The 13,993-nt window shown below is 40.8% G+C and overlaps 1 protein-coding gene across 10 annotated transcripts in view; it reads left to right on the top strand.

Annotated features, from left to right (window-relative positions):
* Positions 1–13,993, top strand: part of NME7 (NME/NM23 family member 7) — a 498,467-nt gene that overhangs the window by 68,867 nt on the left and 415,607 nt on the right. For 8 of the 10 annotated variants that reach the window (XR_007516892.1, XM_049881289.1, XM_049881287.1 and 5 more), the window contains 2 exons: positions 458–565; positions 1,368–1,534. Coding sequence is in view for 9 of the 10 variants with exons in the window: in XM_049881289.1 (XP_049737246.1) it covers positions 458–565; positions 1,368–1,534 (275 nt within the window). In the remaining variant the exon portion in view is untranslated. The remainder of the gene's footprint in view (positions 1–457; positions 566–1,367; positions 1,535–13,993) is intronic. The other 2 variants (XM_049881290.1, XM_049881291.1) reach the window with 1 other exon arrangement.

A 13,993-nucleotide genomic window follows, 5' to 3' on the forward strand; every position in this document is an offset into this window, starting at 1 on the left:
GTAATTGTAATGGCAAAAATATTCTAATACTGCTAGATTCTTAAATTTAGGAAAGTTAAAACTTCATGTACGTAAGAGCTATCGCCTCAGAAATATTTCCTTATATTATATCAATAAAGATGTCCTTTTTTATATGTAAAGTTGTTTTTAGAAGGATTTTGAATTATTACAGTAGTCAGATTAAGGGAAAATGTTAATTTACTCATGATGATGGGATGGCTGTGGAGTACAAAGCAGTCCCTAAATTATCTCTGAGATATCTTAAAAATATTTCCTGAGGAATTAAGAGGGACCATTCATGAGGGTGTGGTGATGACTGTTGGTACAGTGTTGGAAGGCAGAATAATTCAATACAGTAAATACGTCATAACAAGTTTGTCTCAGATATTTGGTGATTCTCGCTTCCATTTTAACTGATTTTACGTCATTGTTAAAATTCGTCTATCTTTCTTTGCAGAATCATAGTGAAAGGTACGTTTTCATTGCAGAGTGGTATGATCCAAATGCTTCGCTCCTTCGACGTTATGAGCTTTTATTTTACCCAGGGGACGGATCTGTTGAAATGGTAAATGAGCCTTTCTTACTAGAAAGTGAGCGGAGGGGGTGAAGGTGGGATGTGGTGAAGAGGAAGGCAGCCTTTTATGTGGTTGCCGTAAACCAATGTGTGTGTGTGTGTGTGTGTGTGCGCGCTTGTGGCGTATATATATGTATGTATGTTTGTATTTGTATTCATTATAATTCCAGTAGAAGATTACTCTGTGCCTTTATTTTTAATGTCAAAAATAGGAATTAATATTTTTTTGTTAGAAAACTGAAGTAGAATTATACATGTTTTGGATTAAAGAATAGTAAGTGGGTATAGATAAAGATTATCGTTTATGATGTGCTATAAATATGTCTTCATTATTGAATGCTGTTATCACTATAAAAATTCAAATTGAAGAAGTTTGAGCTAAGAGGGGCCTGCTTATTTCTGTGTGTCCTTTTAGTGGCAGCCCCTTTTACAAATGGATCTTTTTGGTATTGGAATTTTGTGTAGGCAAGAAAGCAGAGATTTGGTTGTGTGACAGTTTTTCTTGGGGATTTCGTAGGCACTAATTTGCTAATGTGATTTGACAATAAACAAATATTTCTAAGTTTAGAGTTTTTTTTAGTATTAAATTTGTGATAAGAAATGTTTGTGTTTTTTTGGATTGGACTAGGAAATACAGAAGTTATAAAAAATTTAAGATTTATATTTGTAGCTAAAAAAGAGAAGCATCTTGCCTTTTATAAGACAGAATTGAGTACTATTTCTGGTTTATGATAAGATTGATATTTCCTGTTGACAAGTACCTGTTTTGTTGTGTTAATGTTTTTGGTTCTAGCATGATGTAAAGAATCATCGTACCTTTTTAAAGCGGACCAAATATGATGACCTACGCTTGGAAGATTTATTTATAGGCAACAAAGTGACTATCTTTTCTCGACAACTGGTACTAATTGACTATGGGGATCAATACACCGCTCGCGAGCTGGGCAGTAGGAAAGAAAAGTAAGAAAACAATTACATGATCTTCTTTTTTTCATTTTAAAAATGTTAAGTATGGGGCTTGGCACCAAATTCTAATTTCCTGTTTCTGTCTTGTGTTTTCAAATTGTCGAGAGTTTTTTCAAGTAATCCAGTTCAGTGTTATGACACTTTTAGGATTTTGTGGAGCATATGCTGTGATTTACTGCTTACTGAGAACAGCGAAGTGAAATCCACAGTCTTAGGCAGTGATTTTCTGGGGCAGAAAATACGAACTTTTCGTATGCCTCATCATCCTTCATACCACCTGTCTAACTGGTGGCTGGGAATATTTGAGTATAAAAAGTCTTGGTGATAAATGTGACCTATGGGAAAAAAGTTTTGAACACCTTTTTCAGAGCACTGAAAATTCTTCTCCCCTTTATTGCCAGGTACTTGTGTCTATAGTGAGCATCTTGATGTACGTTTCTGCAACAGGGCAACCTTAGGTTTTCTTTGATTCTGTCTACAGCCATTTTTTTGAGTGCTCAGTATGGGTAAGCCCTCAAGCTACTCACAGATTGGGAAGAAAACTACATGTCAACACAAGTAGCTGTTATACACAATTGGAAATAGTGTCATAAACTCAGTGAAAACTCAGAAGAGAGCAAAGTTATTTCAGTTGTGGAAGAGCAGGAAAGGCTTTGTGGGGACATTTGAGCTGGATCATGAACAGTGGATTGAAGTTTCACCACCCAAATGAAGTGGGTGAAGAAGGCATGCTGGTCAGAGGGGTGACTATGTGCAGAAGCACAAAGGCAGGAAGTCGTAGGTTATGTATAAGGAAGTCAGTTGTTCTGCTTGACTAGCTTGATGGTTTAAAAAACCTAATAAAGTAACAACCTGCATTAGGGTAGTAGCCATAGGAATGAAGAGGAAGAAAGGAATGTATGAAGTTAACAGGGGTAGGGTAGTAGTGATCACAATGATAAGCTCTCAATGACTATATGATTATATCAGGCAGGGTGTTGAACGATTTGTATGCATCATCTTATTTAAGCCACGCAACAACCTTATATTGTTAAGTACTATTATTAGTCCCACTTTGCAGATGGGGAAATTGACTTAGAAATGGAAGGTAACTTGCCCAAGGTCACAGAATAGAGGCAAGATTAAAGCCCAAAGTCTGTCTGACTCACGAATATCAGGATTTAACCTGAGGCAAAAGGTTGCCCTCATTTGGCCTGAATTCGTTTTTATGTTTCCATGGCCCCTAACGCATTTCCTCACACATTATAAGTACCTTATCTATGTTTGCTGAATGAATCAGTGGAAAGCAATTCAAAATTTATCATCTACTCTTTTTCCATTTACTCCCTGTTTTCAAATATAATGACCTTTGATCTAATTATCAAAGAAGTTTTTGTCTAGATTGTAACTAATGTCTGTTATAGAACTTTATACACAGACATGATGTATGTCCTGTAAATGTTGACTGACTGATCAATTGGAGAAAGACAATATGAATGTTGTTAAAAAAAAAAAAAAAAAAGAAAGCTGTGGTTGTTGTGTGCCATTGAGTCAATTGTGACTGATAGCAACCCTATAGGACAGAGTAGAACTGCTCCATAGGGTTTCCATAGCTGTAAATCATTAGGGAAGCAGACTGCTGCATCTTTATCCTTTGGAGTGGCTGGTGGGTTTGAACCGCTGCCCTTTCGGTTACCAGCCAAGGGCTTAACCACTGTACCATCAGGGCTCATTGGTGGAAGTTAGGGGTATGTATATTAAAAGCTCCAAAAACTACGTAATTCAATAGGAAAAAAAAAAATCAGTCAAACTATTTTTTGAGGCCTGCCATCCAGATAACTAGCTGATTGCCTAACCCCTGCGTCATACCCCCGCCCCCTAGTAATATGATCATTTTTTCTGTGACCCGTGAACCTTTCTTTACAGACCTTTTATAACCCTCAGGGTGGTTCAGTGTCCAATGTGGGTATTGTTACCGCAGAGCTGGTGAGGAGTCACCATCTACCAGCTGCCATCGCGTGAGCTCCGATTAGGGCGACCCCCTGTGTGTCAGAGCGGAATTGTGTTCCACAGGGCTTTCAGTGGCTTATTTTTTGGAAGTAGATCACCAGGACATCGTTCTGAGATGCTTCCGGGTTTGCTCGACTCTCCAGCCTTTCAGTTAGCAGCTGAGTGTGTTAACAGTTTGCACCACCCAGGGACTGTTGATGGATCAGAGGAATGGTAAATGCCTCATAAAAAGGAAGGCCAATAGGAGGAAAAAAATTTGGGTGTCAGATAAATAGGAATCTTTCGCTGTTATAAGATCTTATGGTAAAAGTCTTTGAGATTAAGAACAGAAAAGATGTCACTTTAAGGACTAGGTGCTTCTGACCCAAGCCATGGTGTTTTCAATCGCCTCATATGCATAAGAAAGACCAAAGAAAAATTGATGTATTTGAATTATGATGTTGGTGAAGAATATTGAATATACCACGGACTGCCAGAAGAACGAACAAGTCTGTGTTGGAAGAAGTACAGCCACAGTCCTCTGTAGAAGTAAAGGTGCTGAGGTTTCATCTCATGTACTTTGGATGTTATCAAGAGGGACCAGTCCCTACATAAGGGCATCATGCTTGATAAAGTAGAGGGTCAGGGAAAGAGAAGAAAACTCTCACTAAGATGATTTGGCACAGTGGCTGCAACGATGGGCTCAGCCATAGCAACAGTTGTGAGGATGGTGCAGGACTGGGCAGTGTTCCGTTTGGTTGTACATAGGGACGCCATGAGTTGGAACTTACTCGACAGCACCTAACGACAAGAACAATAGCATGCATTAACTCTGATTTGGTTAAAATGAATGTTATTGATTGCATTTTATAGAATGTTAAGTAACTTGATGACAGTGACACAGAAAGAAAAGAGAAACTAGCAAACCTTGTTTCACTCTTCAAACGCATTCTGTATTTAACCTCTGACATATTGGTTAATGTTATTGAGTGGCATTGATTTCTGGCAAAAGCAGGAGGAACAGAAGAATTCTACTTTAATGTGAAGACAAATTTGAAATATTTGGGCTTTATAAATACAGGTAATGAAAATATATATAGTATTATACTTTCACTGATATAAATTGACCATTTTTTCTTCTGATTCTTTCTCAACTGCATTGGGTTGGTGTGAAATGAGTTTCTTTATATGGCCTTTTGCCTTGTTGTTGTTCTATGTTGAGTCGGTTCTGACTCAGTGATTCTGTGTACAGCAGAACAAAACACTGGCCGGTCCTGCGCCATCCTCACAATTGTTGTTGTGTGCCATTGTTGCATCCACTGTGTCAGTCCATCTCGTTGAAGGTCTTCCCCTTTTTAACTGACCCCTCTACCTTACCAAGCATGGTGTCCTTCTCCAGAGACTGCTCCTCTGATAACATGTCCAAAGTATGTGAGACGAAGTCTCACCGTTCTCACTTCTAAGGAGTATTCTGGCTATACTTCTAAGAAAGATTTGTTCATTCTCCTGTCAGTGCATAGTATAGTTACTGTTCTTTACCAACAGCATAATTCAAAGGCATCAGTTCTTCTTCAGTCTTCCTTATTCATTGTCCAGCTTTCAAATGTGTATGAAGGAGGTGAAAACACCATGGCTTAGGTCAGGCACACCTTACACCTTAAAATGACCTCTTTGCTTTTTAGTGCTATAAAGCGGTCTTTTGCAGCAGATTTGTTCAGTGCGACACGTCGTTTGGTTTCTTGACTGCTGCTTCCGTGGGCGCTAATTGTGGATCCAGGTAAAATGAAATTCTTGACAGCTTCAGTATTTTCTCCGTTTATCATGTTGTTGCTTAGTGGTCCAGCTGTGAGGATTTATGTTGAGGTGTAATATATACTGAAGGCTAGTGGCATAGTGGTTAAGTGCTACAGCTGCTAATCAAAAGGTCATCGGTTCAAATCCACCAGGCGCTCCTTGGAAGCTCTATGGGGCAGTTCTACTCTGTCCTGTAGGGTTGCTATGAGTCAGAATCAACGTGACGGCAATGGGTGGGTTATGAGTAGTCTTTGATCTACAGCAGCAAGATTGTGCCATTTTGCCTTGGTTCTTTGGAAAAACAGCTTGAGAGATTTTTCCCCTAATGAGGAGTTACCTTTATTCTAGTTTCGTAACTAAAGGGTTTGTTTCTTTCATCCAGGTTGATTGATATTTTCTGGGTAAGCTACAAACAACTTGTGGTTTGATTCTTTTTGTCCGGTCCTGGGCTTCAGCCTGTCCTGTGATTGGCATGCACCTTGCAGGGATTGGTTCATATACTTTGCAAATAAATGACTATGGACTATGCGGATGAGATGAGTTGTAGCCTGCTATGCAAATGAAGTGTCAGTGGCCTACCCAGAAGGGATTGGTCAGTCAGTGGTCCCATGCTGGGAGGGGCCATGCCTTGAGTTGACAAGGAATTGTGTATATGCAGCCAACGCCACAGAGGTTTTTTAGACAGAAAGAAGACAGGAAGTGGGAAGAAGCAGGAAGGTGAGAGAAGAGAAAAAAAGCAGAGAGGAGGCAAGGAACCTCCTGAAAGAGTTGATCCTGATTTGTACCCTGTGGATCCTGATCCCGAGTCGTACCCTGTTCCTTAATAAACGGCTTAACTGTAAGTATGGCTTGTGAGTTCTGTGTGGCCACTGCAATGGATTATTGAGCACAGAGGAGAGGTAGAGAGTGCTTTGTGGGGAATGGCTGGTGTTAGAATTGGTAAAAAAGGTTGGAGGGTGGAAGTTTGCCTGACTTTCACCTCATGGGAATCAGCTTTGGGCTGATCTTGGTCATTATGCCCCCTGAAGTTAGACAGGTTCTAACTCTGCTACTACCTGAATTTCACAGTTGGTAAACCCAGCAACCATTTGAGTGATTTAAGAAACTTCTTTAGAATCCAAGAGTTTTTATAATGTTTCGTTTCATTTTAAATTACCAAAAAAAGTAGGCATAGGAGATATACATGCGTTTCTACCATGGCCCTACAGAAACAGCTTCAATGTAAGAATTTTAATTTGGATTAGTTCTCAGTTTTATATATTGTGTTTGTTAGGTGCCATCGAGTTGGTTCCAATTCTTAGTGACCCTGTGTACAATAGAATGAAACACTGCCTAGTCCTGCACCATCCTCATAATTGTTGTTATGCTTGAGCCCATTGTTTTGGCCATTGTGTCAGCCCATCTCATTGAGGGTCTTCCTCTTTTTCACTGACCCTCCACTCTACCAAGCATGATGTCCTTCTCCAGGGACTGGTCCCTCCTGATGACATGTCCAAAGTATGTGAGGTGTAGTCTCACCATCCTTGCTTCTGAGGAACATTCTGGCTGTACTTCTTCCAGGACAGATTTGTTCATTCTTTTGGCAGTCCATGGTATATTCAGTATTCTTCGCCAACATTGTAATTCAAAGACGTCAATTCTTTTTTGGTCCTCCTTATTCATTGCCCAACTTTCGCATGCATGTAAGGCAATTGAAAACATCATGGCTTGGGTCAGGTGCACTGTAGTCCTTAAAGTGACATCTTTGCTTTTTAACACTTTGAAGAGGTCTTTTGCAGCAGATTTGCCCAATGCAATATGTCTTTCAATTTCTTATCTGATGCTTCCATGGGTGTTGGTTGTGGATCCACGTAAAAACTGGTTTTGTGTAGATAGCGTCAAGTAAAATTTGTGAATTTATTACATCCCTAGTATGTTCATCATACTTAGTCCTTCCTTTGTGGAGTAAAGCCTGAAGTGGTTCGTGGGATATGTGGGTCTCCACAGGGGCTGTTGGTTAATTGTGAGCTTATGATCCAGGTAATTCAGTGTAATTCAATTCCGTCCACAAACCAGCTTCTGCTTCCCAATTCCCTTGGCTGTAGAAATCTGACATTCAACTCACCTTTCTATCCTTTCTTTATAAAGCTCCTCAAATCAGATGGATAGTGGTTGTTAGTTGTCAGTGAATCAGAGTATTTTGATTTTCTTTTTAGGTAGTAATGAATTGATGCTTTATGGTTTGTTGTTTAGATGCAAGGGCATAGTGCAGTCTATGTCTCTCTAAAATTCTATAACCCCAAACTAGAAATATTGAAGTAGTTTTTGTGTGATGAGTCACCATTGTTGACATCATTGTCATTGTTAGGGATTATGATAGGATTGGTGTGCTGTTGGATGATGGTATTGTCAATGGTAGTCTTCCCAGCAATCTAAAGTGCTATTTTTATATGAACTGGGTAAATGTTTGATATTCTGTTGCAGAACTACCTGGTAATATCGGGTCAGGCACATTATTTAAATTCAAGGCCTAAATAGTTCCTTGCCTGGCCCAAACGCAGATCTTGCTGCTAGCTTGCTGCTGAACCCAAAATAATGGGCACACCATAACACAGTTGTGAGTGGAAGCAGAGAGAGGACAGGACACAGGAGGAGGGGTCAGTCTGGCTCAGCTGTAACCAGTCCATCAGCAAGGAAGCAGAAGTCGCGCATGATCTATTAATGCACAGTGACCCCTGTTCACCCGCATGTGTGATTCCCATCCTTCTAGGGAGGATGTCAGTAGCCCTGGTGGCAAAATGGTTAAGTGCTCGGCTGCTAACCAAAGGGTTAGCAGGTGGAACCCACTAACTACTCTGTGGGAGAAAAGACTCGGCAGTCTGCTTCTGTAAAGAATATAGCCTAAGAAACCCTGTGGGGCAGTTTTGCTCCGTCACGCGGGGTCGCTATGAGTCAGAATCAACTCGATGGTGCCTAATGACAACAACAGGAAGGATATACAGGCTAGGGGTGGGGTGGTAGTGAGGAGAAAGACAGATGCTTTCTCCTCCCCTCTGCAGTCATCACTCAACACTGAATAACACTATATATTTTCAATTTTTATAGGGTCTAAAACATGTACACCAACAAAACAATTTTATGATGCAAATTACAACAACTGTATGCCCTAAACAAAGAAGTAAGTTATAAAAGACTTCTCAGGAATGAAGAAAACGTTTCTCTATGAATTTGCAGTGCCTCTTTCAGACTCTTCCACTTAAAACTGTGTGTCAGATAAGAGGAATATAGAAACATTAAATCATTATTGATCATCCTGAGAAGAGTCAACGACAGTGAGAGGAAGGAACGGAGCCCTGTACAGACATGGCTGGTCAAGGACTTCCGTGTGGGGGACTGAGCTTTGAAAGACTTATCATCGTGAAGTCAATTTGTGTTCAGCATTATAACTCAAGAAGCAGGACTAGATTATGTTCAGTTTACTGTGTTAAAAAAGGCACGATAGCAGGACATTTTAGAAAGTGTGTTATTAAACGATGATAATTTAAAACTTTTTGACATTTAAAGGTGGAAAGTTTTATGTTAATATTAGGAATTATATGTGAGTAGATTGCTTTTCCCATCTGATAAACGAGGTAGCAAAATGTTTCTCTTGATAGCTTTAGACCTATGTTAAAAAGTTTATAAAAGTCAGTGTAAAACAATGCCAGGATCTTACAAATAATTCATTAATTTTGAGTATTCAACCACATATTAAGGCTCAACTGTCCTCATTTCTATTGAGTCTCAGCCAGAAAGCAAACCAATTAATCACATTAAAGGAAGAAAGATATCACTAGGTTTGGTGTCCAGCATTATGTTGTTGTTGTGTGCCATCGAGTCAATTCTGACTTACAGCGACCCTATAGGACAGAGTAGGACTGTCCCATAAGGTTTCCTAGGGAGCAGATAGCTGGGTCTTTTCTACCACGGAGCTACTGGTAGGTTTAAAAACTGTTAACCTTTTGGTTAGCAGCTGAGCACTTAACCATTTACCACAAGGACTCCTTGCCCAGCTTAATATTACATGCTAAATAACACAGAGGGGCAGTGTAGACAGGCTTTGATTCCAGGGTTTGATCCTAAGTTATTTGAAGCTTCATCATAAGAAATGACAGCAGAAACCAAATTCACAGTAGCATTCAACGTACCGATTAAGAAGTCCATTGTCTGAAGAACACCAAAGACACAAGGTAATTATGAGCCCAAGAGACAGAAAGGGCCGCATAAATCAGAGACTACATCAGCCTGAAACCAGAAGAGCTAGATGGTGCCTGGCTACAACCGATGACCGCCCTGACAGGGAACACAAGAGAGAATCCCTGATGGATCAGGAGGACAGCAGGATGCAGACCTCAAATTCTCATAAAAAGACCAAACTTCATGGTCTGACTGAGACTAGAAGGACCCGGAGGTCACGGTCCCCAGACCTTCTGCTAGCCCAAGACTGGAACCATTCCCGAAGCCAACTCTTCAGACAGGGATTGGACTGGACTATGGAATAGAAAATGATATTGGTGAGGAGTGAGCTTCTTGGATCAAGTAGACACATGAGACTGTGTGGGCATCTCCTGTCTGGAGTTGAGATGAGAAGGCAGAGGGGGACAGAAGCTGGCTGAATGGACATGGAAATACAGGGTGGAGAGAAGGAGTGTGCTGTCTCATTAGGCGGAGAACAGCTAAGAGTAAACAGCAGGGTGTATATAAATTTTTGTATGAGAGACTGAATTGATTTGTCCATTGTCCTGAAATGAAATGTGGGTGAACAAGCCACATGTAGGAATACTTCTGTGTGGAGATAGGGGATTGACCGAAAATTACCTTTTCAGTTTTTTTAATACAGCCCAATATCAAATGTTTACTTGATCCAGGTATACCTTATTTCTGAGATTTTCTAAAGGTACTGAAACAGTACTTTATGTATTTTCTAGGCTTATGTAGTTTAAGAATATTTATTAATAAGCATGTATTTTCTGACATTAACGTTTGGTTCATATAACTATTATAATTTTTCATATTTGAGATTTGAAAATGTCAACAGATATATATTTGGAGAAATTTTATCGGAGGGAAATGCCGTAAAATCCTGGTTATGTTAAGTAGCCTTTGAAACAGCCTGAGACATCAGGTATGGCATACTTGGGCAGTGCTGTAATTGTTGTTGGGTGCTGTTAAGTCAATCCAACTGGTGGTGACCCCAGATGACAGACTAGAACTGCCCCAGGGGGTTTCCTAGGCTGTAGGAAGATGTAGCAGCTGATCATGTCTTTCTCCTGTGGAGCCTCTGGGTGGTTCGAACTGCCAGCCTTTCTGTTAGCAGCCGAGCTCTTAACCATTGTGCCCCCAGGGCTCCTGTTAGTAGTATTGTGGTATACTATTTTTTTTTTCTTTTAATAAGTGTAGGTGAGCTGGAAGACGTTAGAATTTCATAAAGGCTAAAAATTCACCTCTCCCCTTCCTCCTTTCCAGCCAGAACAGATGAAGTTTAGGACACCCTAACAGCGATTTATCCCTTCTCTCTGAGACGCGCTTCGTGCGGTTGCTGTGGCCTGGCCCTCCTGCCTCTGCCTTCCTGGCCGTTTCTTCTCTGTGGCTTTGGGCTCTCCTGAACAGCTGCCGTTCCCCACAGTCTGTCCTTGGCCCTCTTGTCATTCTCTGTGCTCTTCCTGGCGATTCTGTTTACCCTGTCACGTCAGCTATATGCTGTTTTCCAAATTGGTATCATTAGCCCAACTGTAAAACCATATACTCAACTCTTTTCTGAATCTTTCTATCTGAATTTCTCACCAACCAAAACCCACTGCTGTGGAGTCGATACCGATTCATAGCCATAGGACAGAGTAGAACTGCCCCATAGGGTCCTAAGGCTGTAATCTTTATGGAGGCAGACTACCACATCTTTCTTCCGTGGAGCGGCTAGTTAGCAGCTGAACGCTTTAACCACTGCACCACCAGGGTTCCTTGAATCTCTCACAGACACTTAAAAATTAACAAACCCAAAGTTGAATTAATTCTCTTTCATTAAAAAGCCTGTTCCGTCTGTATTTTCTAGCACTAAAACCAAAAAAACCAGTGCCCACCCCATGTCTAGATGGAGACCTAGCCTTATTGATTTATTTTACCTCCTTCAAAATGTTTACTTCTCTTCTTCCCTCCTCATACCCCTTGTACCTTACATCATGATCCTTTGCTCTAAATTATTAACTGACAGCAGACACAAGGAACCAAATGGAGATAAAAATAAATCAGTTTTATTTAACCTTTCTGGTGAAAGCTACATGTGAGAATGGATGAGGTTTTCTTCCTATTCCCACTTGCCTGCCTTCTCTACCCCTTGCTCAGTCTCTCCCCAGCTCGGCTTGCCTGAGGGAGAGAGATCTGCAGAGCAAAGTCTGAGAGCACACTTGCCCAGCCAGTTGTTCAGGGGTTCTCCACCTTCCTCAGCCCATCCAGCCCAGGAGGGAGAGCATCAGAGAGAGGGAGGCAGCTGTGCAGGGGCTGGATTCTGACCCAGATGTGCTTAGTATGTGGAAGGAAGAGAACAATGGGATATGCCCTGCTCAGGGGCTACAGGATTGAGAGAGAGGAGGCAGGGCCACAGATGACCAGAAGCCCTTAAATCTGGCCAGTTGCAGAGAATCAACAAAAGGGTTGGACGGACGGAGCTGTCTCCTGGGAGTGGAGTAGAAGTCACTTTACTCAATAGGCCAGGCGGGTAAATGTATTCCCCATTACCAGCTTTTCTGCCCCTTCCTGCCTTCTCATCCCTGCCTCTGGGCTGGTGTGCCCATTTAGTCTCATTTTGTTTGATGGACCTGTCTAATCTTTGGCTGAAGGGTGAACCTCAGGAGTGACTTCCTTACTGAGCTGTAAGGGTGTCTGAGGGCCATACTCCTGGGGTTTCTCCAGTCTCTGTCAGACCAGTAAGTCTGGTCTTTTTATTTTATTTGTAAGTTAGAATTTTGTTCTACATTTTTCTCCAGCTCCATCTGGGATCCCCTATTGTGATCCCTGTCAGAACAGTTGGTGGTGGTAGCTGGGCACCATCTAGTTGTGCTGAACTCTGTCTGGTGGAGGCTGTGGTAGTTGTGGTCCATTAGTCCTTTGGACAAATCTTTTCCTTGTGTCTTTGGATTTCTTCATTCTCCCTTGCTCCAGATGGAAATTTTGTTTTGTTTTTAAGTCTGTAAATATTTTTCATTTTACCCTCTTTCTATAATGCTGATTTTCCTAGGTATGCACCTGTAGGCTGATAGTTACTGTCAAGTTTTCTTTATCCCCCTTTTCTGCCACTACTGGCTTGAAATTATATATTCTATCAATTTTCAACCTTTTTAAATTTATGAACTTAAGGGTATTAATTGTCCTCTAAATATTGTATAGAGTCCCGTTCCACAATATCTGATATGTAATTTTAAAATTTTTATTGAGTTCAAAATATTTTCTAATTTCCATGTGATATCTTCCTTGATGCATTGGTTATTTAGAAGTATGTTTGTTAATTTCCAAGTTCTATGACCATGTGACTTGTATCGGCCAAAGAGACATCAGCAAATGTGCCTCAAGGGGATGCGGGATAAATACTTGTGCATTGGATGCTCTGTGACTGTGTGTGAAGAAGCCTTGTCTAGCCTCCTTAGGGATGAGAGACCACAAGGAAAGAGAGCCCTAGCCATCCCAGGTGAGCCACGCTGGCCCGCTAGCCGAGTGAAGCCATGTGAGTGAGCCCAGGAGAAACCACCACTCAGCCAGCCCATAGAATTTTGAGAGGTTAATTGTTTGTTGTGGTAAACCACTGTGTTTTAGGGTGGTTTATTAATGCAGCAACAGAGGACAGATATACTGTTATATTTTTGTGCTTCTTTTGTTTCTTTGTGTATTATCTTCACTTCATGATAACATATGATTCCTGTTGCCTGTCTTTTTTCCCTCCAGATTACATTTTAATTATTTCCTATTGAATAATTAAGTAGTGAAGACATCACAGAGGAATTCATTTAGAGTAATTAATCACACTTTGTTGTATTGTGTCATACTGTGATGACTTGCGTGTTGTGGTGATACTGGAAGCAGTATTCAGATAACAGCAGGGGTATCCATAGTGGACAGGTTTCAGCTGAGCTTACAGACTAAGACAGACTAGGAAGAAAGACCTTGCAGTCTACTTCCGAAATAAAATTAACCAGTGAAAACCTTATGAATAGCAGCAGAACATTGTCTGATATAGTGCTGGAAGATGATCCCCCCAGGTTGGAAGGCACTCAAAATACGACTGGTGAAGAGCTGCCTTCTCAAAGTAGAGTTGACCTTTCAGGACCTTCATTTGCTGATGTGGCATGACTCAAAATGAGAAGAAACAGCTGCAAACATCCATTAATAATTGGAACGTGGAATGTACAAAGTATGAATTTAGGAAAATTGGGAATTGTCAGAAATGAAATGGAATGCATAAACATTGATACCCTAGGAATTAGTGACTGAAAGGGACTGGTATTGGCCATTTTGAATCAGATAGTCATATGGTCTCCTATGCCAGGAATGACAACTTGAGGAGGAATGCTCTTGCATTCAGTGTCAAAAAGAATATTTCAGGATTTATCCTAAAGTACAATACTGTCAGTGATAGGACAATATCCATATGCCTACAAGGAGGGATCTGTCCCCAGACAGGGTCAT

The sequence above is a fragment of the Elephas maximus genome, chromosome 3, assembly GCF_024166365.1.
Source record: "Elephas maximus indicus isolate mEleMax1 chromosome 3, mEleMax1 primary haplotype, whole genome shotgun sequence".
NCBI lineage: Eukaryota > Metazoa > Chordata > Mammalia > Proboscidea > Elephantidae > Elephas > Elephas maximus.